Source organism: Siniperca chuatsi, linkage group LG9 (assembly GCF_020085105.1).
Source record: "Siniperca chuatsi isolate FFG_IHB_CAS linkage group LG9, ASM2008510v1, whole genome shotgun sequence".
NCBI lineage: Eukaryota > Metazoa > Chordata > Actinopteri > Centrarchiformes > Sinipercidae > Siniperca > Siniperca chuatsi.
This window is the reverse complement of record NC_058050.1, coordinates 28,633,449-28,661,431: the sequence shown is the minus strand read 5'-3', so window position 1 is coordinate 28,661,431 and position 27,983 is coordinate 28,633,449. Positions and strand designations below refer to the sequence as shown.

General features: G+C 40.9%; 1 protein-coding gene across 6 annotated transcripts in view; it reads left to right on the top strand.

The window, feature by feature from the left end:
• Positions 1-27,679, top strand: part of ascc3 (activating signal cointegrator 1 complex subunit 3) — a 160,313-nt gene extending 132,634 nt beyond the window's left edge. For all 6 annotated transcript variants that reach the window (XM_044207740.1, XM_044207738.1, XM_044207735.1 and 3 more), the window contains exons 34-42: positions 1,955-2,080; positions 8,733-8,844; positions 8,955-9,089; positions 13,662-13,886; positions 18,377-18,528; positions 19,094-19,244; positions 21,807-22,013; positions 23,438-23,613; positions 25,098-27,679. In XM_044207740.1, the coding sequence (XP_044063675.1) occupies positions 1,955-2,080; positions 8,733-8,844; positions 8,955-9,089; positions 13,662-13,886; positions 18,377-18,528; positions 19,094-19,244; positions 21,807-22,013; positions 23,438-23,613; positions 25,098-25,221 (1,408 nt within the window). In that variant the 3' untranslated portion in view covers positions 25,222-27,679. The remainder of the gene's footprint in view (positions 1-1,954; positions 2,081-8,732; positions 8,845-8,954; positions 9,090-13,661; positions 13,887-18,376; positions 18,529-19,093; positions 19,245-21,806; positions 22,014-23,437; positions 23,614-25,097) is intronic.
• Positions 27,680-27,983: the final 304 nt, after the last annotated feature.

The following is a 27,983-nucleotide window of genomic DNA, read 5'->3' as shown; positions in this document are numbered from 1 at the left end:
TATTGAAGCACATGTGTGACATGTGCCTGCTGATCCCAGAGGAAGTTGCAAAAAAAAACTTTGGTGATTTTGGTACCCTCAGAAGAATCTATGTTTAATAGACAATAAATGTGTATGTTTATCTTTATTTATTTTTTAATTAACATTTTTACCTGATGGGACGCTGGGAAAAAAAATCACACTGTCTGGGGTGGATGTAAATGAGTATACTGTAGCTAATAATGTCTCTGCATGATCAATTTATACTATTCATGTTACGTTAGTGCACCATATATAGATTTATTTCATGTAGTTGTTTTTTAATGACGTGCGTAGAATAAAATATTTTGTCTTTTAACCATAAATTCACTGATGTTCCCTTTAAGCCCACCTGCTCCCGTTAAGCCCACTTGACTGTTTCAAGGGGGATTTTCTCCATTTTGACCTTTGAACCATTTTCCTCCCTAATTTTGACCTCACCTGATGAATCAGCTCCATAATTCAGATAATTAATACCCATATTTATTCATATATTATATATGTGATTGTATATATTATATACAATTACCTCAAGGAGTATAGGCCTACTTTTAGCCTAGGAGAAAATAGAAAGGGCAGAAATGTTGAAATCTTTTATTTTATTTTTATATAATTTTTTTATTTTTTATTTTGCTTAAGTTTTAGGCTAATGATGCATGAGCTTCAAGGTGTTATGACTAATGTCTCCTTACAATGAACTATATGTTTTAACGTTACTCCACAATGTACTGAATGGTTTTAAAATGTGTTTTTACAATGTTTTCAAACTACTAGCCTAAATGTTTAAAATTAACATTTGAAAATCAATTTAAGTTATTGTTAATTGTAAATCCTGAAATGAACTCATTTACTATCCTTAGAACATTAGTATTGAACCTGCAAACTGTTCTTCAGTCAGTCGGTCTTCAGAAATTTCTTTCTTTGCTTTTTCTGCGTTAACAACACAGCTAAAAGGCTGGCCTATTTCAAATGCCATTTACAGGCCATAAGATAGGAGTGGAGACAACAAGAAAATAGCTATTGAGAGCTAAGAGATTACAGATTTGAATAGAAAAGTTTGTATTGTTAAGATTTTTTAAATATACTGTGTGTATATATATATATATATATATATATATATCAACAAATCATGAAGTGGGCTTATATGGAACACCCATAGCCTTAAAGGCTACCCATTATGCCCATACCAGACTTTTGACATATTTTGATAAATTAAACAATAAAAACATTAGAAACAGGTGTAAATTAATTATTGGCACTTCAAATGAGAGACTAGACTTTTATTTTAACTAAAATGTTCTCACTTAAATTGGGGCATTAAATATTAAAAATGTCTGCAAAATCACTTATGAATTCAGAGTTGTATTTAAGTGGTCGGAAAGTTATAATTGGGGGCTGAGGCCTCACGCAGTGTGAAGAAATGATTTGTATCTCGTCGTGTTTCAGTGATAAAAAGAGCATCAAGGTCATTATCCTCACTAAGTTTAAATGACTGACTTTATTATTCAATAAAGCACTATTAAGAGCATGTGAGGTAGGCCTGGGGTCTGAGGTACTGTACTATGATTGAGAGTGATAAGGATGAGATTATCAGAATTAGCTTTCGAAATCAGAAATCATAACAGGAATAGCAGGTGGGAGTACAGATACAGACCTACAGGGTTTTTTTTTTTTTTTTTTTTTTTAAAATAGGTCAGTCTGGGCTGATTAATAATCGGATAATAATAATTGTCGAAACAAATCATTTGCTATTGATCAACTAGCCTAATTGATTAACCAGCTAATCTACCTGGTGCTACAGATTTATTTCTGTTTGTACAAAAAAAGTATTGAGGTTCAGCTCCAGCCCTACTGGTTGATAATAATTACCCTAATCTGAAATGTCTTTGAAACTAAATTGTAAATTGGAAGTGATCTTTCTGTGTTGTATCCCCAGCCTCCTCAGTGTGCTGTCAGACCATCTCAACGCTGAGATTGCTGCAGGAACCATCTCATCCAAACAGGATGCAATGGACTACATTACCTGGACATACTTCTTCAGACGGCTGGTGATGAACCCCAGGTTAGGAAAACCTCCTCACCCCACATATCATTACCAACAGCAGCAGAAAACAGACATGCACACATTCTTGGTCTACTCTCACAACCTGGTTAGAAGAGTGCCGTGATCTTCGGTCGAACATCTGCTGTGTAGACATAGACCATTCCAGAACATCCCAGCCTGTTGGTATTTGCACGGCTGTCAGCCCACATTTACCATTCAGGCCCTTACTGAGGCCTAGCTGTAGGATTGTACCAATACAGATTTGTGAAGCCTGACACTCATCATCATTATGGGTCAGCAAAACAATGACAAAGATTTAGTGTTCCTCTTGGATTGTAGTCGTGGAAAGCCTCAGACAGCATTTATGGTCATCTTTTGGCTGGTATGGAACATGTAAACTCAACATTGTTGTTTTAGATTTTGACCAAGACCTTCAATATCATTCCCCCATTGTATCTTTCCAAACTTTACTGTCGCCATAAGTTGAAATAACCAAATGCCTCAAAAATAGTTTTAAACTCACTAACACTACTGAGACCCAGGATAGGAATACTACTGCAACTAGCACTATTACAAAGATTATTAGTGTTAGTATTATTACTAGTTATAGTATTAGAATTGGTACTGTATTATCATTTGGTATTCACAATAGTACTCAATCACTTACTCAGTGCTGATAACTTATTAAAGGCTTTTTTCTATTAAATACATGAAGTTGTGATTTTGTGAATTTCCACAATTTCAGTGTATATACCTTGCATTATCAGAGTATCTGCAGGTCTTTGAAAAGTCAAAATTCATCCATCCATCAATTTTCTGCTGCTTATGTGGTGTCCAGCTCGCAGTGGTAGCAAGCTAGGTAAAGTAGACCAGCCTCGCATCTCCCTAGGTACTTCCTCCAGCTCCACATTGGTGATCCCAAGCTATTGCTAGGTCAGATGGGATATATTTTCCCTCCAGCTTGTTCTGGGTCTGCCTGGGGTCTCCTCCAAGTTGGACAAGATTGGAAAACCTCCACAGAGAGTCATCCAAGAGGCATCCTGATCAGATGCCTGAACTACCTCACCTGGCATCTTCAACACAAAGGAGCAGCAGTTCTACTCCCAACTCCTTCCATATGTCAGAGCTCCTCAACCTTCCTCGAAGGGATAAGCCCAGACACCCTGTGAAGGAAACCCATTTCAGTTGCTTGTATGTGTGATTTGATATCTGAGCCTTCAGCTCCCTCTTCACCACAACAGGCAGGTACAATGTCTACATTACTGTCTATGCTGCACCAACCTGCCTGTGATCTTACCCTCACTCTATAACAAGACTGCAAGATATGTGAACTCGTTCATTTGAGGCAGCAACTCACTCCCAACCCTGATGGGGGAATCCACAGTTTTCCAGAACACCATGGCTCAGGCTTGGAGGTGCTGATTCTCATCCCAGCTTGGCTGCAAACCATCCCAGTGTGTGCTGGGGGTCACAGGTCGATGAAGACAACAGAACTACACCATCAGCAAAAAGCAGAGATGTAATCCTGAGGTCATAAAACTAGATGCTCTCCACTCCTCAGCTGCACCAAGAGACTGTCCATGAAAATCACAAGGGACAGCCTTGGCGAAGTTCAACACCAACTGAGAACATGCTTGAGTTACATCTGAGAATGTGAACAAAGCTCTTATTGTGGTTATACAAGGACTGGATGGCATATTGCAACATCCCCCTATCCCATAATCTGCAGAAACCCCACAAGATACCCTTGCACCCAGTCGTAAACCTTGTCCAAATTGACAATGAATTGATTATTTTTTAACTGAATCTTATTTTGATGTAACTAGGGTTGGGATATTCCATTTTGGATCTGGTTCCCAGTTGGCAAAATATCTGGATTTGTTCAACTCAGATGCCCACCAAATATCTTATCAAACGTTTTATCTTTCCTTGTTCTTTTTTATTTGCAAAGACAAATATAGAAAAGAATCATGTAGCAGGCTTTGCCATTCAAAATGACAAAAATCAGATTAAAACAACTAGAACTACTCTGTGACGACAAAGAAACATCACTCTGTATCACCACTCTATGACTGGGAATGTAAGACCGAAACAGTGAGGACTCTTCTCTAGAGACATGATCCAGCTGATGATGTCACGTTATTTTCAGGAGAATTGAGGGAACAGATTGGTAAAGTGTGCAAACAGATGAACAAACTGAAGAAACGGATTGGTAAACTGCAACCAGAGATTGTTAAACCTGTGTGTTGTTTACCTCTGGCAGGGCTCAGGTCAAGAAGTTGAATCCACGGCCATGGTTTGCCAATCCGTTCCCTCAGTTTATTAATCAGTTCGCACGGTTTCCACATCAACATTTTTTCTCTACCAATTGACCCATGGGTGCTCCGTACTTTCATTCATCATATCAGTATTTTAAGCTTATCAACTTAATAGTTTTGCAAAAACAAGGTTTAGCAGTAAGTAGACTACACCTGTTATTTTCTTTCAATGAGGTTGTACTCACAGGTTGTGAACATTAGACTACCACTCAAAACTGTTGTGTTTCTGCCTTCTCACCTAACAAAAGCTGATTACAGATCTTTGAGTTTTAGTTATTTATAACTTTAGTTACTTGCAAATGTTGAAAGCTAAACCTAATGAGGATTTGATAACGATTCAGATTTGGTTAGCGGATTCGATACTGGATGCAGATTCCATAAAATGCTATTGATCTCCTACCCATATTAACTGTATCGGTGGATAGTGGTTTTGACAGATTCTATAGATTCCTCAATAGTTGACATTAAACTCAAACATACAGCAAAGAAAGAAAAAAAATACTATAAATGGGTCTCGCAACATTCACACCAGAAGATGTAGACTACACTGACAGTGTTCTTTGTATTACATTACAAGTTAGACCCACAGACCATTAAGTAAAAACAGAATTTGGTTCCAGTATGCCAAACATGTTTTGCCTTTACTGCATGCTCTTTAATCAACAGTTGTATATTGGCACCCTTAAATTCAGCTTCTTGTAACATGAAATATTTGATGTCTTAAATTTTGCCGCTGGATGTGCAGCTCCCCTGACACTGTTATCTCCATGCAGCTTTGTGTTATATCTGAACAGCTAATCTATCACCGCTGCTTTCAGGCTTTGATTCCAACAACCCACACACAGACACTGGGTCCCATGGGTATCGTAAATGTCTGCAGGCCGACTCCCTGTGCCATCAGGAGCCTAATGGTGATGATGCTAATGGCCATGACTTAATCAGACAGGCCCGGCCACCGGTAAAGACCTGTGAAATGTGTTCGGTAATAAACACATTCAGCACTTAGAACTGCTTGCTGTTAACAGAAATACTTAACATTAAACACACATTAAATATGGCCATCACCCGTCTCAACTGCTGCTTCCAGCCCGCCAGTAAGGCTGTGATTTCTCCTCCCTGCTCCCAACTGCACAATAAATTATTCTGTATAATGATCATGAAGATATCATTTGTTTTAATGTAATATGAGAAGTGGGCGAATTTTCAGAGTCGGCCCTGGTGTCTTATTGGTATTCATCCTTGCTATGTTTTCTTTTTTATTTTTCTATACAACTTTAAGCTCCACTTGGGTACAGTTTTTGTTTGTTTCCAACATTTTTCAGTGTATGTTCATGGCCATAGTTGGTTGATCCCCCCTGGCTGTCAGGGTAATAACCCATTTAATTGTCTTTTTTTTTTAAACCAACAAAACAAATCATGGAAATAACATATACATTAAATCAAGTATTCCAATTCTTTAGCCATAAACTGCTATCCCAGCATGTACATATACATATTCAAAACAGAAAAGAACATATTTTACACCCATTCTTCCACCCAGCCACAAAACAAAACAAAAGGTAGCCTACGAAAAACCCTGAGGAAAAAAAAGACAGAATAAAGGGGGAGAAATACTAGAACACAATTACAGTTTAACTAAACATAATATGCTTAGTAAGCTAACTAAGCTCAGTGTATTCAAATAAAGATTATTGCAGGTCACTCAACCAAAATACATGCTACGGTTAGACAATTCTCAAACTCGTCTTAAGTTTCTTGTAATATATGGGATAGTCTTTCAGGAAAGATGAATAGTAGTTAATCTGGTGGTGTGTACTCCGCTGGAGTTGTGTCAGCAATTCTGTTTGGGATTTTAGGTAGGTCACACCGCAAGATCAACAGTTAGATGGGTGCTGCATCAGCAGTTACACAGGCATAGTGCCAGACTGTTGTGGTGAGTCTGAAGGCAAAGCTCTCAATTTACTGGTTGATCCAATCCTCACCTATGGTCATGAGGTTTGAAAAAGAATGAGATTGTGGATACAAGCGGTTGGCTGGGCTCACCCTTAGAGATAGGGTGACGGGCTCAGACATCTGAAGGGAGCTCGGAGTAGAACCGCTGCTCCTTCACATTGAAAGGAGTTGAGGTGGTTTTTGCATCTGATCAGGATGATCCCTGGACGCATCAGCATGGAGATATTCCAAGTACATCCAACTGGGAGGAGCCCCGGGGGCAGACCCAAAGCAGGCTGAGGCATTATTAATCCTATCTCTCCAGGGAACTTTTTGGGATCCTCCTGGAGTAACTAGAGGACGTTGCTGGGGACTTCAAAGCTACCTTACTTAGCCTGCTGCCACCACGACCCAGACCCAGATAAGTGGTGGATAGATGGAAGGGCCAAGTTGTTTTGGTCACTTCTGGCACACTGCAGGACATAAATCATTGTATTTACCATGTATACTGGAGGTTACATGCAATTTGTTGATCATCTTATATTGCGTGTCTTGTCATTTATCTGATGTAGTAATATTTTTGGCATTATACAAAACTTTGCACCAAGTCTGGTTATCTAGGTGAACACCAAAATCCTGTTCCTAACTAAGTTTAATATTAACTGTTTTCTTATCATTCATAAGTAATTGGTCATACAAAGTATGCATTTAATGAATATATGTGTAGATAACAATAAAAGTGTGTTCAAGGAAAACAAAACTCTTCCTTTAATTGTTTGATGTTGATTTGATTGTTGATTTTAGTAAGCCAGCAGCAGCCTTCCATTCCCAAACCCCACATCTGTACAAGTTTTTTCAAAGTCAGAATTATTGGCAATAGGCGCTAAGAACGAATACTGTCTACTGAGTATATATGAGTGTATATGGATGCAGTTTAAAGACTTGCATATGTTTTTGATAGGATTTGTATTTCATCTTAGCTTGCAGCTTCCTGAAACAAACAAAAGCAAGGTCTCACATCAGTACTTTATTGCAATTTACACTTTAGCAATTCGCAAAGGACTGCTTATTATCTTGAACTCATTCTGTGACAAACTCAAATAACCACCAGAAATGAGCAGTTCTCCAACTTTACCAAGACATATTTTACATTACTTCCATTACAAATTTACACGGGTATTTTCGCTCTTGCAAATATACCTTTAGGGTTTTTAGCATCTGCTTCTACTAGCTTTAATGAAACCATGCCTGGTTTCCTTCGCTCTTTTATTTGACTTGCACACACCATGCACAAATATTGGCATTATGTGTTAATGAAGATTGTCTTTGATTGCACTTCTGCTGAGCCTCATGTGGTAACTCTTACTTAGCAGGGCAGAGCATGGAACCCATTTTGGCCACTGGTTGTCTTATTTCCTGTACTAACAGTCTAACCTGGGAATCATTTGCTGGCAAGGGCTGGCCATTTTTCTTTCAGCTGGGGCTTTTCTTCAACACAACAGTGTTTACAAGATTCTAACCAGCAACAATATGTAGATACAGTAGTGGAGCCGTAGTACTCCAGCCAGCATAGTCGTTTCTCAAAACGGGGGTGAACCCCTTGTCACACTAGAAGGTGGTACAGTGAAGTTTATTCAATATCCTTGTGAAATAGATGGTGATAGAAGCTTGGTGACGTAGTGAAGACTCGCAGGGCTAGCTGGTTAACTAATGTCGCTGGCGAGCTAACTGTTAAGATGCACGTCAGCTGGGAATGTGCTAGAATATGATAGCTATGTTTTTGTACAATTGACATGATAGCTAAAATAGGCTATGGTAGCTCCCTCTGTTTTGGACTCTCTGGCTCTCCATTCCCTCAAATCAGAGTCAATCTCAGCAATGTCAAGACAGTTTGCCATTGGCTAACACGTGTCAAAAATCACCGCATTCACCAATCTTTCGCTCAATGCAAAAGATTCCCGCAGATTTGCTGAGATAGAAACTAATAAATTTTGCTTGAACGTTTTGCTGTTTTTAAATGGTGGTGTGACCCGGCCTTAAACACTTATCCAGGTTTCGAAAACTAGTATTTGATGGTTACATACACTTAACCAGTATACTCTGTAGTCTGCATGTAAACACAGTCAGTGTGGAGTTATGATATAAGCTGTGGAATTCGACCTACAGCATATAAGGTATGTCTGCTTGTACTCCCTGAATCATCACTCGGCACATCTAAAATATGTCCAACAGTATTTATGTCTTCTTGAGCCTTCCTCTCCAAAGGTTATGCTGGACAGAGGGGGATAAAGACAACCATGACGTGTGTAAAACAACACACGTTCTCAGTTTAACTTTCTACACAGAATGGCAAATAGGCTTTCCTCTGTATTTTTACATAAGGTTTTTTGTAATCACACTCTCTGTCCTGTGTTGTTTAGTTATTACAGCCTAGAAGACATCAGCCACGAGTCCATTAACAAATACCTGTCCAACCTGGTGGAGAGAAGCCTGCGGGACCTGGAGTGCTCTTACTGCATAGAGATAAAAGAGGTGTGTGTGTGTATTATTTTTTAGGTGAGTTTGTAGTCTGTGAAATGACGCAAATTTAACATGAGATCACGTTTTTGTTTGTCAAATTTTTGTTTCCATTAATGCTGCAGGATGATCGGACCATTGAGCCACTGTCTTATGGTCGCATCGCCTCCTATTACTACCTGAAGCATCAGACTGTTCGCATGTTTAAAGAACGACTGAGGGCTGAGCTGCCCATCCATGAGCTGCTCTCCGTTCTAACAGTGAGTTTCACACTGTGAACATACAGCTACTATTGTTCTGTCACCACTTATGTCCATCTTATCAATGCCACAATTTTTTATATATCTGTCCTTTTTACACTGAAACCTACGTATTCAATGCAGATATGCAAAAAAAGGTATGTGTGTGCGCATATGTGGTCTGGTCTGAAGGTTTGAGACACTTCTTTACGTTGCATTGAGAGAGGACAGATACAGTATGCTTAGGTCAGTCTGTTTGACCAATACTTCCCTCTAGAGCAAGATATTTCAACTACTGTCCAGTTTGCTTTGGGGAATGATGATCCACAGAGGTCAAAATGACCACTTGTACCAAGATACTGTATCTCCCAGTCAGTCATAGATTACTCTCATGCTCCCAAGAAGATGAGCCCTTTTCATTTTAATGAACCCATGAGCAGGAACATTTTTCATTTTTTACCTGCAGTACTGATATAAGAATACCAAAACTGGTTTGCCTGTGTGATGTGGTATACTAATGAATGTAACTCTAGTGCCGCTATTGGGGCTTGAGGCTTTTAATCCACTTGCGTGCCAGCTACTTATTAGAAAAAGTAACTTCAGCAACAGTAATGATCAGCTGTGCACATTGGGCTTGATGCAGAAATCAACAATCATTCCTGTTCAGGAGAGCCAGTGTGGACTGAAACAAAAGTGAGTCTGCCGCCGTGTCTTTACTGCTGCCAGGCCGGAGTCATGATGGAGCCAGTCCACTCCTGCTAAATGTTGTAGTCACTGTCACACCAAGTTTTTTGTGTTGTTGGAGCTGTAATGAAATCGATTGCTGTCTTGCCATGTTTAAAACTGCTGGTAAATAAAATGCAGAAAAATGCACAAATCTAGATCAGACCTTTAGGCTACCAGCTACATCAAGACGTTGTTGTCATGTCAGATCAGTGATGTGGATTCAATAAATAGAATGCCAATAGAATATAGGTTGTTATATTCTTCTCTTTTTGGCATTTGCCAATACCAGATACATCAGGGAATGTTCATGCTCACACACACAGACTTAACTCCCTCCTATCAAATTAGCACCTTTGTCTGAGCTTCATTAACTCTCCTCATTCTGGGGTGTTAGTGTGATCTGTCGCCCCCTCCCTTTTACTGATTGACCTTGTGCATCCCAGCCCAGGGTCATTCACACTCTGGCTTCTGATTAGTGGGGTCAACACAAGAAATGGGGGTTTCACACCTTTCACTGGGGGGGGGGTGATGACATACTCCTTTTTACCACTGTCACTAATGGGCTTATATATCTGTTTGCTGAGTGGCTCTCAGCTCCAAGCCCAGTGGTTCCTAATGAAGACGTAAATATTTACAGCTCACAAACATATAGTTTCATGCGTTAATCACTCAGCCTTGTGGTACGCGCTCTACCAGGTTCGCTACCGGGGGGGCGCCCCAAGACAGCTTTGTTTTTTGGGGGGTGGGGGGGGTGAAATAAGTTGTGGCCAAAAATACAACATGGCTGTTAAAAAGTCTAATTTCACACCAGAGATTTATTGATTACTTGTGTGTTCTTAGATCTTAATTAGCTAATTAGCTATTTTTCACTATATTTTTACCACACGGCTGTAAGCCCTTTCAGTGGGTTCAGTGGTTGAAGCTGACTTCAGTAATGATGCTAACATATGGAGGGGAGGCTACACTGAGACAGTTAACACCACTCTCCTTTGCACACATGTAGTTGAAAGCAGACCAAAGCATGCCATGCCTGGCTGCCTCCCTCCCCAACAAGCTGCGATACAATAGGCCAGTCACCCCGCCGCCCCGTCCACTCCCCCTCTGTTAGATACAAAGCACTGGCATGCTCCTCCAGTTCCCCCTAATTGCTGCAGCGTGGCCACTAATGAGCAACACCCACACGTCGCTGCACCACCTCCTCATACCCCCTCCTTGCATACTTGTTTTTCCCTCTGAGCACTACACTTCCCCTCAGCCTGTCTTTGTCTCTGTTGTCTTTCCTGTTGTATTTGTCCTCTGCTTCCTAAGATGGCAGTGTTCCCACAGTAAAGTCAAACTGCAACAAACAAACTTTGGCAAACAAGACAGTCAATGGTGTTGTCATATACAAATATGCATACCAGATCAATGAGGGAAACCTGACATAGTGGGGACACAGAATAACAACAACTGCTGGGGTGAAAGAGCTAAGAGGCATCTCAGAGAATCCTGTCAGTAATACTGTGATAACGCTGTACTCACCGAGTTCATTTCCGAGTTCTGGGAACGCAGCAGCATCCATAAATAGAAGTCTGACAGGGCAAGAAACACAAGATGATCAGACAGGTTGGAAACACACCCGCTAGTTAGCCAAACATAGTGTATTTAGAGGAGAAAACAAAGGCGAATGGTAAAATTATTACCCATACTGCCCTTTTTAAACATCCATCACAAACCCCCTTCCTGCTTCAACTTTGACCTCCCCTACTTGCCCTAGTCATGCACACACACACAGTTTGCCTGTAGCCTGATAATCAGACTGAATTGCCATTTTGTTTAACTTATGTATGCCACGTCAATTGAAGAAATAGGTCAATTTAAGATTTGGTCTTTCTGAAAGTTGACTACAGTAATCTGTACAGCTGCTTCAGACGCTTCTTACCATTTTTGTGGCCGTTTTCTGTTGCTGTTTTTCTGACTGGCATAGGAGGCTGTTGTCCCCATTCCTGATACTGCCTCTGACTGGCTCTGTTGTAGAGACATCACTGAGCACATCATCACACCCAATGAATTGCTGAAAATAATCATAGATGTTGGCCGGGATTTTGGGGGCCTGAAGCAGATTATCTTTCCCTTGCAGTACGGTATTATTACAGACATTACGGGTGCGCTCAGTTTCAGCTTCACCTCCAAATAAAGTGGTTTTGATAATCTGGATAAACTGTGGGCTTGTTTACGACCTGACCTCTTGTCTTTCCTCGTCAAACTCTGACGTAGTGATATTACCCTGTTCCTAGATCTCGGCAATTACTTTTTATGAAAATAAGATCCAAGTTGTAATAAACCAGACTTATCCTTTCAACTTTAAAATGTGTGGATATTCTCTAACAAACAGGGTGCCCTGGTGACCAAGAGGTTTAAGGTGCTGAACATGTAACCATATCGTCCCCAGAGTCCAGCTGGGCAGCTTTGTTTTATAGAATTCCCCATTAACTGTCTTAACTGTGAATTCTACAATAAAGGCATAAAATGTCCAAAAATATACTTATAAAATATGTAATAGTAAATTGTGACAATGACACTTAATCAATATGACAATCCCCAGTTCCAGAGGCCAAAGTGACGTCTTCAAATTGCTTTTTTTGTCCGACGAACAGTCTCCAAGACCTAATGGTAATTCATTTACAGTCATATAAAACAGAGAAAAGGTGCAAAACCGAACATTGGAATAGCTGAAACCAGAGAATGCTTTGCCTATTTGCTTGATAATGACTTAAATTATTAATTTATTATCACAATTGCTGTTGACTCATCTTCTGTTGATTGAGTACTTAATTCATTGACTTTCAGCACTAACTGAAACAAAAGCTGAAAAGAAAATGAAGAGGCTTTTGTAAAATACAACACGACCAATTGTGTGATATTTCGGACAAACTGCAGACAACATTTGAAGAAATTAACTAGTTTGAACAGTAAAAATGTGTTTTTGTAGCAGTTGGTCTGTGGACCTGACCCCCACAATAATAAGTCTCAGCTGTGTGTACCTCCCTCCCTTTTTGTTTGCCTAGCTCCACTTTGTCTGTTTTCTCTCTGCAATTACTGATTCAAAGCTCCAGTCTCTCCCATTACTTTCGCCCCGTCTCTGTAAATGTTACTATCAGAGGGTGTGAGGCGGTGTGGAGTTGTTGGTTATGATGTCTGCTTAAAGATCTATAGTCTTTCTCTCCAGCACATCCATATGCAGACACAACGGCACAGAAAGATAAATCATTCAGAGATGATTCCTATTCCTAGCCCTCATCCCAGCCCCCACCCCACTCAGGTCCTTTTTCAGGTCCTAGCTTTTGAAACACTAGCTTCAGTCAGTGATGGATGGAGCCTTAACAGTTCAGGCTGGGGGGAGGCTGTGACAAATGCCTCCAGCACAGCCTGTTGATGGGACTACATTAGCCAAAGTTGAACTGGAGTGAATTAGAGGAGAGGGTCCATGCGTGTCCACGCATTTCTGTATAACAACCACAAACAGGGCCCAACACACAGCCTCAGAGGAGAGGAGATTGATGGACCATCGTCGTCAGTTTATGTACCCAGTTTGTCTTTCTCATTCAGTGTTAAGCATTCTCAGAAATTTACTTCAGAGATTTTGAAGAATTGGTCAAATTCTTGGTAGATTTTTATAAGCAGGTGTAAAGGATTTTTAGGTAATCAGGTCTGGTGAAAAGACTCCCCTGCAGTCTTTGTGGGGAAGGGGAACAGCCGGTTTTCCAAGCAGGGATAAACCAGAAGAGCTGGGAGGTAAATGCAGCTGTTAGAGTACATATGCTCGGATTAAAAAGGTCCAAAGCATACTTTAGACTCCCCGTTTCACTTTTGATCTCTCTCTCTCAGGATGCAGAGGAGTACGCAGAGCTGCCCGTCAGACACAACGAGGACCAGCTGAACAGCCAGCTGGCTCAGCAGCTCCCCCTGCAGGTCAATCCCCACTCCTATGACAGCGCCCACACCAAGACCCACCTGCTGCTGCAGGCCCACTTCAGCCACGCCCAGCTGCCATGCAGCGACTACACCACCGATACCAAGACAGTGCTGGACAACGCTATCCGAATCTGTCAGGTAGGATTCACTGCGCATCTGATACATAGCTGCAACAAATCACTAATGTGATAACTGATTCAATAATCTTATGAGTTATCACTTTATCAAAACACAAAAACAAGCGATTATGATTCAGGCTTTAGGAACATTTGTACAATAGCTGTGGATAAAAAATGAAAGTGTGCCACAAATGACCTTTTTCCACTTGTCCAGTATAGCACACTTTCTCCACACCATGGAGTGCCATGTGCATTTGTCCTGCACTTTGCCAGTAGGGGATGACTGTGCTGATACATAATATTTAGATTCTGCCTGCGAGTATGGCCAAAACATGTTCCCTGCCCTCAACTGAGCTGTGGCCTCGCACTTAACTGACTGGCTCAACATGTTAGAGAAAGCGTAACTGCGGTAAAGCATTCAGGGATCACGGCAAGTGAAAATCAGTATGCAAACATGATTTTTTTTTTTTTTTTTTTTTTTTTTTTTTTTTATCGACTTTTGTGTTCTAACATCCAGGTTGGCAAAATACCTGGATTCGCTGCAATGTACAAAACATCCAGGTAGCAGGCTTCTGACTTCAGCCAGCTGACCGTATATTCAAAACTAAAGGGCTTTGAACTGAATAGTAAAACAAGTTTAGAAGCATAAACACTTAACTTTCAATTGAAATAACAGCTGAGTCATTTAATGATAGCAACATGACGTAGAGTAGAGAGGAATACATAACAAATAGATTTGAATAATGTACAGCACATGAAAAGCAAGCACATCTTGGGAGCAGCGCTGGGTTATAGATGAAGCAGAGAATAAGGGGAATGTTAAACATTAGTAGGTGATTTGTAGTTGAACTTGCTGATCCATCTCATAAATAACGATGCTCAGAGGTTAGATCTAACACCCAGGTTTCTCATTGTCTGGCAGCCACAATGGGTCTGCTACTCAGTGTTCACATGGAAAGTGGCTGGAGACAAGGTTTTGAACAAGAGAATACTTAGCACCTGGTCAAGTTATCAGAGTCAGGAACATTGATAACGACCCTATAACTTTATCAATCAAAGATTGCCCATGCAGATGATTTTGCATCTAAGGTGTGATGTGCTAGCTGGTGTTTATTCAGTTTCTTTGTATGTAGTGTTTGAAGTTAGCACCATGTCTTAACGTCTGTAAGCCATTGTCCACAGCTCGGGATGGGTGTTTGTGTGAGTCCATATGTACATGTGCTTGTGATTTTCCATGCTGTGTATCTGGCAGTGATATTGCATGGCTCATGGATGTGGTTACTTCTCTGGTGTCCTGCTGCTACCATTTACTGAAATGGTTCTGGTCTTCAGTTTCTTTATGGTTGTTTTTATTGAATGAATGTATATTTTTATTGATTCTTGCAGTATACATAAAGGGAATGCGACAGTCTGACAGGCTGTTGCTGTCCCTGGTCAACATTTTAATTGGCAGGTTCTCCAATTCTCCAATTCTCCTAACACTCTACTCTTTTTCAAATGGATACTTCCAACCAGACAATGAGCCATGTCACAAAGCACACTCCCAAGATGAGTCCCAGAATATTACAATGACTATAGTTTACTGTGATAATCTGGACAGTCTACAGATCTCGCCTCTTTGTTTTTTACTTATCGCAGTTTCTTTGTACTGAATATCGCCAGCCACATCATATATGGCTGATAAACATAACTGTTAATCAGATCAGCAATCAGCACTTAGTTTCTAAGTTTGGATGCACCATACATCTGGACTGCTCATCCATGGAAACATCACCGGGAAAAAAAGCAGGAAGGCTGGCATCCTAGTCAGGCTAAGATGGCTGGAAAACCGGCCCCCACTGCCCAGCATGCTCTAGTCAAACGTCTAGTCCCTGGACAATAAGCTCGTCAAGACCAGGCTGTGGAAGAGAAAAAAGGGAGTGCTGCGTTTTCTGTCTCACAGTGACCAGGATGGACCTATCCTTCGAGCCAACATTAGAAAAGTGGAAAAGCAGACTGGACTTGTTTTGTCACAGTCCATAATCTTTAAAGGCATGCTAGTTGTACAGAAACTAGCATGGACTATGTACAAAGAGTAAACATCAAAAACATGTTACCACAACAGGAATAAGTGTAATGCATGTCAAATACATACAGAAACAGCACAAAAGATGTTAGAGTTAGAGGAATTAAATTATTGAAGCGCAACATGTCAAATCCCTCATAGTGACCATAGAGACCATAGTCATTTTTCCTGCACTTTGCAGTTCACACCCTCCATCACGCCTCAAGAAAGATTCTCCAGTTATGATTATGAAGCAACATGTGATTGAAGTTAATGGCAAACCGCTGGGATCCTCTCAGGTGTTACACATACTGACACACAGACTTGAGACCCATGACAGTAAAATGGGGCTGCGTGTATGCCTTTAAAACATAGTTGTTTCAGCCCTATCTGAGTGATTAATATCCTTTTCTTTTGTATTCAAACAACTTCCCACTTTTCCTTTCAAAGGTCCATCTCTGGACATTGATTCCCCTTAACATGCTGTGATTCTCTTCAATTAAGCCTGTTGCTGTTGGCCCCAAGCACTTCAGCCATATTCTGTCATCAGTTTGCTCAAGCAGCTACTGTGAAATGTAAATCACTCTTAATATGTACTGCATTAGCATTTTGATTACCTTTGCTAGGCCTCATCTGTGCACCCAGAGTCGTTTTTAGCCATAGTTACCCTCTGGAAATTACTTTTAGATTAATGAAGTTTGTTCGAGAGCAGCTGTGTTCAGTAACCTCAAACCTCACGGAGGGATGAAGGGAAAATCACAGGGCAAGCAGGAAATGGAGCTGAGGGCTGGCTTCTTCTTGTCCCTCTTCTTCTTCTTCCCTTTCCTCATTTCATAAATGGTATATGTCAGACCCCCTGCAGCCAAATGTTTGAGGTTCTAAATCTCACCGATTACTCAGGCAATAAAAACTAAACCAATTTGCCAACAGCCACTTTTTAGTTTATGATCTAATATATTTGTTTCCTTCTTTCCCTGCTGCAAACTGCATCAGATGCACATTGTTACCTTATTTCATTAACTTTAATTAACTTGTGTATGGGTATCATCCTTAAGTGTGAACTCTTGAAGGATTGTTTGTGACTCTGCCTTAGTGACTCAGGAGTCTTCAAGACTACCCTTAACTTTAGCAGACTTTGAAGGTGGTTTGGTTTTAATGCTTTAAACTCTTAAGGCTCGGTCACGTCACCATTTATAACAGTGACATTTCTGACTGAAATAAGTTAATGTCATTGAAATCTCCACAATAAGTGGATTCTCTCAAAGAGGGAAGTAAATTTGCACAGTACTTTCAACGTTGGTGAACTCTACTGTCAAGATGGTTTACAATTAGTTGACTAATTGTAAACCATCTTTACAGTGCTGATCCAAAGTCCAAAATGGAGGAAGATATCATATCAGCTGTGTTACACGACCCACAAGTAGTCACTACATCACCAAGCTTCCAGCACCATCTATTGTGAGGACACGCAAATGAATAAGAACAGAATAAAAACTTCCTTCCTGAAGGTAGGACTGACTGTCTTTGTGTAGACCGGCGTACTAAATCAGGCAGTTAAGCCTTAAAGTGTTTTGTGAATACGACTCCTGACATCTTAATCAAATCTGTAAAGTTAAAATGCATCAAGTTTACATTGCACTACAGTGCTAAAATGAGGCACAGTTCTTAAGTTGTTTTGGAAAGGTACCACTTGCCGTAGCCTTTACTCTCCGGTTTGGATTTATCACTTAATGGTGCAGGGCTGCTCCCAGTGATTTTAGAATTTGTTTTGTTAGGGTTGAAACCTGAGACCTGTGTCTTTAAGACCTGACGATTGAACCCAACTGGTACTGCCCAACTGGTATTGCAGTCTCGGCAGTGCTAACCTTTGAAGGAACTGTGTTCAAAATGGAGGAAGCTATCATATTAACTGTGTCGCACAACCTGCACGTAGTCGCTACGTCAGGGTCTCGGGTTCGGGTCTCATCTTTGAACTGTACCTATATTTTTGCTTCATTTCATCCATGACTGTCAGCTTGTCTCACAATGGCTACACTCTGTCCCTTCGGCATTGTGTATCTAATTACAACACATGGCGTGCATGGACTCCGGTGATTCAATTCAATTCAGTTTTATTTATATAGCGCCAATTCATAACAGAAGTTGTCTCATTGCGCTTTTCATATAGAGCAGGTCTAGACTGAACTCTTTATAATATTAATTACAGGTTGATTGTCACAGTCAGAGAGAGAAAGAGAAAAGAGAAAAACATTTGATAAATTACATCTGGAAAAAAAACAACAACCCGGGCCCGAAGCTTTACACAACAAAATGGCCTGGGCAGAACTTTAGGGTAAACCTAGGGCAACTCAAAAAGTGGGGGGAAACCCAGTTGAAACCCTGCTGGGTGACTTTGGCTGAGATGGCATAAAAATCATGATTAGTGTATCTTTAATTTTACACTTCCTTCTGTTTCTTCTCCTCAGGCAATGCTAGATTTAGCTGCCAATGAAGGTTGGCTCGTTACAGCCATCAGCATCTGCAACCTGGTGCAGATGATCGTCCAGGGCCGCTGGCTGCATGACTCCTCATTACTGACACTGCCACATGTAGAACAACAAGACCTCTATCTGTTCAGGTAAACAACACCACTTCACCCCAGGTACACCTATAATGCCTGTACAATCATTTGTAGCTAGCTCTAGTAGCTAATCTGCCTCGTTGTTCTCTCAGCTGTGCTTTGTATCACATTACATCTCGTCATGTTGCATTAATGTCTTCTTCCCATGTCATCTACAGTACTCTAGGTGTTAAGGGTTTCATAGCTTTAAGGTCTGGCTGCTGTAATGACAAACAGGACTCAGTATTGTATGCACCATTAGTAGCTGGTGTGTTTCTCTGAGTAACAGTTTCTAACCATTCCCTTCCTTAGGTATGGAACTCAGCAAACATCATCAGTCAGATTATAGGTGCAAATACATTGCAAAACTGGAGTTGTTTTTCCAAGCACACACCATATGGATTTCCAGGCCTGCATCCTACAGTGTCGAATAATTTTGTGCAAAATCAATAAAAATGGTAGGAGAAAGGAAGACCCACAGTCCCTGTGGTGAAAAACAGCAGGAAGCGTGGGGTAGGATTTTTTGTGATGCTGCCTCATGACCAAGAATCTCTCCCTTCCCTCTCTTCCAATCACTCCAAAGGAAATGGGCAAACACGAAGGGGAGGAGCAATGTGGGAGGCTTCAACAGGCCAATCGAAGGGCTTCCTGAGCTGATTGCTGCCTGCAATGGAAAGGAAAGTGTTTTCGCTGCTTTCGTCAACCAAGAGTTTCAATCAAGTCAGATTTCCCAGGTAAGATTACAAATATTATCACACCAAGAGCACATTGTCCATCGAAATCAGTAAAGTATGTACTTGCTGAAAATGTTGGTTTACTACAGAAATAACAAGATTGCAAGATTGCAATAATAGATTGCAAGTACTTGAATACTGTACATTTTACAAAAATGATCTTCAGAATGGGCCTATTCATATTTTTAATGCATGCAGATTACATACTATCTGACGCACCATTATCAGTGACGTGCCATTAGCAGTCTTGCCACTGTGGTCCCAGATACCTCCAGGATCCCCAATTACAGCTCCATTGATAGGGTTTACAGCTCCAATTTAAGTGCTAATTGCAGCAGTAATGAGAGTGTCCGGGCACGACGGCAGGCCCTGTGGCTTCACCCAATCAGTGTCCCCGCTTTCCTCCTTCCCCACCTTTACTCCCCCACTGCCCCTACCCCCCCACAGTGTGGCGGCCTCTCTAATTAAATAATTAGATGTGCAGCAGCGTTCCCGTCTGACTTGCTCAGGGAAAGTAATCCTCACATAAATAGCTTTTCCCGGGTGAATCAGAGAGGCTTTTCTCCTCCCAGCCCTCAATACGCTGCCATACACACACACACACACACACACACACACACACACACACACTCTTCCACCAGTTTTCTGTCACTCTCTCTGTGCCTTTATCTTTTATGTCTTATGTCTTCCTCATGGTGGGGCTTTTGGAATGAACCAAATGTTAAATTCTCCATAAAAACACTTAAAAGGCACCTAAGACTTACTGTACAGTAGCTGAAGGATCTGTCCGTCTAACACAGACCCCCTCTTAAAACTCTCACTTTCTTTTTTTCTCAGAATTCTGTACTCCCTTTCTGAGCACCACTTTCATGTTAAATGAAAAAATTTGAAGGAACAGGGTGACGTCTCATTTCTACAGCTTTGAGCTTTTGTGCAGAGTGGGAAATTAAATTATATGTTACATAATAATATGACAGTTTATTCATCTATGTCCACCTCATTCTTTTCTGGAAACAATCACACCCATTTGTGATTCTTATATAGATTTATTTATTTATTCAGATTCTTTTTTGGGCATTTCCGCTTTATTTGATAGTGATAGTAGAGAGAGACAGGAAAGGCAGGGGAGAGAGAGGGGATGACATGCAGCAAAGGGCTCCAGTAAGGACTCAGCCTTGGTACGTGGTGCGCGCTCTACCAGGTGAGCTCCCGGGGTGCCCCATTCTTGTACAAATTTTAATAATTCCATAACAGACATACAAACAATAAAGCACTCCAGACAACAACACACCAGCAATAGCAACAACAGGTATTTACAATAACACACCCAGTCAATGCCTCATAATAGTAACAAATATTGATCCCATCCAAGACAAGAACACATTTCAGGGGAGTAAAAATGTATATAAAAATATAGAAACCATACTATACAAAGAATAACAATGTATAATTAATTTGATCCATATAATTAAGAATTAGGTGCATAATTGCTAATTTGGGTGCAGGTTCCCGAAGTCATGTAAAGTGAACTGGGTTTATCATAGCTATGAGCTTAGTCATTGTGTTGACTTTTCTGTTGTATTGGAACTTACTCATGGTGCTTCCACACCTGACTTGTTGGTTCGGTTTAAAGGAAGTCTGGTGCATTTGCCCATTTGGTTTGGTGAGTTTAAAGTGAACAAAACAAGACCAAAAGCACTCCTTCTGTCGCTTTCAGCAGGTATTTCTGCCTCCTGAGCTGCAGAGTCTGGATCTGTGGTTGTGGGCCACCTGCTGCCCCTGTGTTCCAGCTCAACAACTGCTACTACAGTTGTTGTTATTGGTCTTGTTACTGTTATTGTTATCATTAATCCTATCACTATAATTTCTATTATTATTATTACTTAATATTAATATTAATACTACCATTACATTATTATTATTTTAAAATTCTAGGTATGGAATTTGCATTGTGCTTCCCCTTGAATTGAATTGAATTGAAATGGTCCAGTTCCAATCTGACTCTGGCAGTTTGTTTGTAGTGTGAAAGCAAAGCAGAGCAACTACAGGATTCTGTTATAATAGATGGTGTATGATTTTACCATGAATTCAAAAACTAAACTACTATTAAATACATCTGCTGATCATGGGACTGTTTAGGAACACATAAGCGATCTATGTATTTATGCAAGATCATTTGGTAACCTTGGTAACTCATGCGTGTCAGCACGCATGTGGGGGGATTTTCCCTGATATGTCAGTAAGTGAAAAAAGAGTTAGCTGTTCGGTTGTTGTCTCAACTAATATCTGTGTCTTTGTTGGTTCTCTGTGACTGAGAAGGTAAATAAACATAGTGCAGTATGACTTGCTGTCAGTCACCAGAATGTGATTTTTTTTCATGTGGGTCCAAGATGACGCATGATTAAAGTCACTAAAACTGTCCAATACATAACTGACCTGTCAGTCAGTATGACTCCATGTTGACACCTCCTGGTTAATTTGTAGTGTGAACACAAAATGGACCAGAACTAAATGCCTATCTAAAGAAGCTTGTTTGTCACCGTCTTCTTTTTCCCTCGTCAGGCGTGGTCCTTCCTGAGTCATCTCCCAGTGCTGGAGGTTCAGATGAGCGTGAAGGGCTGGTGGGAGGACAGCCAGGAGCAGACAGAGCGTCCCCTGCCTGTAGCGGGAGCTAACCTGAGGGAGGAGAGCAGCTGGCTGGATGTCCACGCTGACCAGGAGTACGTCCTGCAGGTGTCACTGAGACGCATCAACCTGGGCCATCAGAGGGTCAGTATGCCCAACACCAACACTCAACTTTCTATCAAGTCACTATATTGTATCATTATAAATCTGGATTTGTTGAAAAATGCAGTAGTATAGTATCTGCGTATTTACACAATCTGTATGGTTACCTTAAAGCTGCAATAATTAATAGATTTATTTTAACACTGGATCGCATGACTACATGTAATGTGAAAGGGGTCGCTAGCAGTGATGAACCCACAGTTGATGTCCCCTTAACTCTACAGAGCTTTTCAGCTCATTGTTTTGAGCTCATTTGTTTTTTGTCTTTAGTATTTTAGTTCAGTGTCAGCACTCTCATCAGCCATGTTTTCAGCAGCATAAGGTGGACACAAACACGACTCCAAATGATTACTAATGTCCCATATTCTACTTTCCGATTCTGATGTACTCTGTAGCATCCCAGTTAGGCGCTGCGTAGGATGGGTATTGCTTTATGTCATGCTCTTACGCTCTACCTCAGAGAGACAGGTGAGGCTGTAATTCTCTTTACAAACCTGAAAACAGCTTCGAACCAGAGACAGTTTTGCTGTTCTTAGGTCCTGAACACTAGTGAGACAAAAATGTAATGTTTGGCCTGAGAGTGGCACCAGACATGCTTCAGCTTTCATCAGTCTAAGCTCTACTTTATCAGGCTTAGTTCAACATTCATCAGACTCCACTGTCATTTAGCTTTAGCAGGAATTTGTTAGTCTCAGTTATAATTAGGCTCAGTTTGCTTTGAGCTTCATGCTAAAACAAATGCATTTATAACATACATATATATATATATATATATATATATATATATATATATATATAGATATATGTGTATATAGATATGTATATGTGTATATATATGTATATATATAGATAGATAGATAGATAGATATAGATATATATAGATATATATATATATCTATATATATGAATGGAGCCGCTGTGATCAGTTGATTCACTCACAGCAGCAAAGTAAAAGTACAATTGATTTGATTTCACTTTCTTATCAGAATATTTTCTGAAATTTGTCTGGTGTCCCAAGACATGCACTGTTTCACATACATAACAAAAACACAACATTTAACCAAAACAACAAAACAAATTCTCTGAACATATATTACATCAGACATTACGAATATAACGTCCTGAAAAGGTAAAATATTTCATTCATCAGATTTGAAACAAATGATGTGTATGAAAGACATTTCACACTACTGCATAAATCCTTGTCTCATATGCAAAGTAACTGACCTTTACTTTAAATGGACACGTCACACATGTGATACGGTGATGTATCACAAACCAGCACAAACTCACTTTTTATAATAAATCAGATTGCTTTATCAGCTGTATTATGTTGTCTAGCATAACATAATACAGTGTCAGTTGAATGTCAGGTGTTAATATAGTTTATCTTGAACTTTTTTCAGAGGAAGCAGGACAGTAAGGCCCAGGCTCCCAGGTTTCCCAAGGTGAAGGATGAAGGCTGGTTCCTGGTCCTGGGGGAGGTGGATCGCAGGGAGCTGCTGGCTGTCAAACGGGTTGGATACGTGCGCAACTACTCAGCAGTGTCTGTGGCCTTCTACACACCGGAGAAGACTGGAAAGTAAGCAGCTGTACAAAAAGGAAAGATTTAAGCCACACATAAGCACAAGCGTTCCCCAAATGCTCCATATACAGTGAGTGAAAGGAAACACCTCAGTAGGTCAGCTTTATTGTCAAACATTTTTACATTTATTTAACAATTGAATTTCAAAAGCTTTGAAATATTATGGCCTTTTGAGAGATGTACATACAGGAATGGCACATGGGAGAGGTTTGCCTTCAGGGATTTCTGGCAGAAAGGCTTTCTGCCTTTCTTTTTTCCAAACTTAACCAAGTAGTTTTGTGCCTAAGCCTAACCAAGTAGGAAGGTTTTCTGGCAGAAAGCCCTGAGGGCAAACTTCTCCCAGGTGCACAGGAATGTCAGTCATTTTGATCAATTCTCTGGGAAAGCAAGGACTGTGAATGGCATTATCAATCAGTCATTTCACCAAAATATAGATGATGTTTCTTCTAGTTTTAGATGCTCCACCTCATTATAATAGAAACTAGACTGTGGGAAGTGACCAAATCCCATGAAAAGACCAAAACAATGTATTAGTCCATCTCTCAGTACTCTCTGACTTCACCTCTCTGTCTGTGGGAGGAAATAGTGCATTAGTTGGGTACTATTTCCAGCAGGACGGTGTGTGTGGGATTGAGTCAAACTACAGTGTGTGTGTTCATGGTGATGAAGGAACATGTGACCCGGTGTAACAGTGCGGCTCACTGATGTGTTTTTAATAGTTTTTGGATAACAATGGAGCTCTGTGGCTCAGAGGAAGAAGATACATCAGGCTTTGTTGACAAAAAGAAAAACACAGAATATCACCAGACTTAGGGCACGGTCACGCATGCGCGAATGCAGGCGAGTGACCGTTGCCGAGGCGAGATTCGTCTCCTTCATCTTGGCTCACTAAGAAAACTACAGACATTGACAGGCAAGTGGGGTCAACCACACACACTTCTTTGCTGTTGGTTGAGGCTGCGACTCTGCCGGTCAAAGTTCACCAAAGTTGAGCTCCACGCGAAGCAAAGATGTGAATTTGCTTTGCCACCAGAAGCCAATGTTTCATTTGCCCCTTCGCTCACATAGAATGGAAGTCAACGGGAATATTCACCAATATTAATTTCGCACATGTGTGACCGTGCCTTTATACTTTAACCAATCACAAAGAAAGAACATTTTATACTGTGAAGAAGCTCTGGAGAAGCTAAAAAATGTCATATCTAAGTTTTGCAAAGTCATGGATCAAAACAGCCATTGCTGTCACAAATGATCAGAACAGCAACAACAAGGCAAGTTTGCCATTGACTTTCATCCTGTGATGCCAGCTAATTGGCTTTTTACAGCACAGTGTGAGCGTTAGCAGTTACAAATTTAAATACAAATGGCTTTGTAATTTCACAGCACCAGTGGGAGGAATTTAGGTCCAACAAAATCCAGTACATTTTCTTTCACCCGTATGTATCCATGCAACTGCTGATCCGTGTACCTTCTGGTTTCAGGTGTATCTACACACTGTACCTGATGAGTGACAGCTACCTGGGTCTGGACCAGCAGTACGAGATCCACCTGAATGTAACACCTGCCAGCATCGCTGCTCAGGTCAACACAGAAGTGACTCAGTGACTGACCTGCTCCTCAGCTCAGGATCAGGGACAGAAAAACCCTTTATCAGCAGAATAGTTCCAACAGATGAGTGATGAATCTGAAACACAGTGACTCTGTCAAAGGAGCTTTTTTTTTTTTTTGGCATCCTCATACTGTTAGGTGTCACTGATCTGTGATGATCTGTGCATTCCTGTGATCATTTAACAATTACGGGTTGGAATTTACTATTTTGCTCTACCCACTTTGTATCGGCTTCCCATGTCTACCTCTGCTTCAGTTAGCATTTTCTAACATTGGCAGTGACCTTCACCTCTTACTTAAAGCGTATGGAATGTGACTGCATTGCATTCAGGTCTACTGAAGCTACTGTTAGAGAAAAAGGTACATTTGTGCCTCTTCTACTATGGATTTCTCAGATTATTGAATATCAGTGTGAAATGGGGGTCTAGAAGAATCTCTTGTGATTGAAAAAAACATGTTCTTGATGTTTTAGTTTACTTAAACATATTTTATGTTTTCATTTTATTGATTTAACCTAATTTAACACTGAATTACATCAGGAACTTTCAAGTGTGTTGCACTTCTGGCCACACCCCAATCAGTGATGTCACACCAGGTATTTAACCTTTGACAAGTGATGCAAAATACCTTCTGTACCATCACTGGTAGACAATAGTTAAGTCCCATTTCAGAAGGTGTCCCCTCCAAAGTCTGTTTTTCTAGAACAAATACGTTATAACAGGACAACCGGCTGTCCCGTTCCACTTGTGCCCGTGAAATAAAGCTTTCTTTTACCGATGTTGGAGGACAGAACCCCTCCTCTGTATCTGAAAATCCTATGAAAGCTGGTCACTTGTCTCAGGGAGACCAAAATCTGAAGGCAAAATAGTTTACACCCTGGCTACATCACACTGCCTCCCCGATCTCTGTAAGAACTCTGTGTCTTTGCAGTCTCAACACGATGAATTGTACAAAAAACAGCGCACACTTTCAGACAGTCTCTCCTCGAAGACACTGATGGTGTTGCTCTTGGTTGTACACACAAAAACTGACAGTTGTGTTAAGAATGAAAGAGCCTGAGAGAGAAGTTCAAACCCCGCCCACTTTTACACCTGCACCCTCACACCCAGCCAATCGTTGTTTTAAGTGGCCACTTGGCCAGGTATGTGTCTGAAAGCCCTCCCAGTCCTGCAAAGACCACACTCTCGTAGGCCTCGTCCACTGAAGGAGGCAGCCCTGAGATGGGACAGAGCGTATGCCGGGTTTGTATGCCACTGTAGTTTGTCCGGGCAAACTGCGCTCCACAACATTTACTCAAAAAAAATCAATTCCAGTCTCCATCCAATATGTAGCAGAGGCTGCTACAGAGTTATGCAAACAAGTCACTTGTTACCCTTTCATAGACCGAGGAGAATAATGTCTGCTAAGGATCCCGCAAAAAATACACAATTTGGCAAAATAATCAATGTTCAGTGTATTCACAGTGTTTCCACCCTGTGCATTCCAATCATAAACCGCTCGGGTTTCACCAGCACTTCTACAATAACGCAGACTGTAATATTGCTGGACATTGTGTCATGAGAATATGTATCAAGCACTGAGATGTGGTCAGAATGCAACATGCTTTACAGATTCAGCCTGACAGAGAATAATACAGCAGCGGTATTTCTGAGTGTTGATCTATCTGTTGTTTACCTGACCAAAAATGTGTGAAAGAGATGAACTTATGTTCCGGGGTTTTCCTTTAAAAAGCAGAAATAGACCTCCACAGACACTCGTGAACTAACCCATGTTATAACAACCACTGTGGCCTTGTGGGAAAATAGCAAGGGGTAGATGCAGATGCAACAGTGAGCAGTTAATGGCTCAGCTTTAGATAACTGAAACAACTGATTTGTGTATGACAGCACGTCACCCTAACCCTCGTCATATTGGTAGGTTTAGGGTGACGTGCTGCAAGGAGCCTGCAGCTGTTGTGACACAGTATTTAAAAAATGGCTTTGGTGTATTGAATTGATTAGAATCAGAAGTTAGTTTAAAAATCTTAATTGAGACATTGATCCAGAGATGAAACACAGCACGTTGGTTTTGCAGAGAGGGGAAATGTGGCTTCACTGTGTCAAAGAGAAAAAAGCTGACAGTTTGTTTAATCTGCTGCAGTGGATTTCAGTGCAGGTGTGTGAAACATGCTTCTTCCCACTACAGGGGCTTCACTCAGGATCACCAAACAGTCACATCTGTTTTGTCAAATAAATCTCCTCCCTAGAAATTGTCCTTGGTTACTCAGAAGTGTCCCCAGCTGAAAACCTAGAAGAGACTGCATCTTCCCAAACCTGAAACAGCTTTAGAATAATTCGGTTTTGTGACGTGTGCTATGGTTGAAATTTTGAAATGTGTATCAGTGAGTTTGTCCACTGCTGGCAAATCGTTTGAACGTGTCGATCAGCTTCTAAATAAAAGCATCACTTCACTCGAATGGAGATCCCGATCCTTCCTGCGGTTGCACACCTCATCTGTTTGGCCGTTTTGGCCCGACTCTGAGACTGTCTGCCTGTTTGAGTTTCACACTGTCATCACTTTGCTGCGTCTGGATGTTGCATTAGCCTGGTGAGCTAACAATCAGTAATGGATGAAATAGAGCAAAAATATAACCTCAGGTTGGGTTTGGGTCTCTAATTTGGCAGTGCCAGTCAGGTTCAGCTGGGTCGAGTCTCAAAGACACAGGTACCAACCAGAACTCCAGGCTCTCTGTAGATGATCCTGGGGCGTTGGGTGGTCTG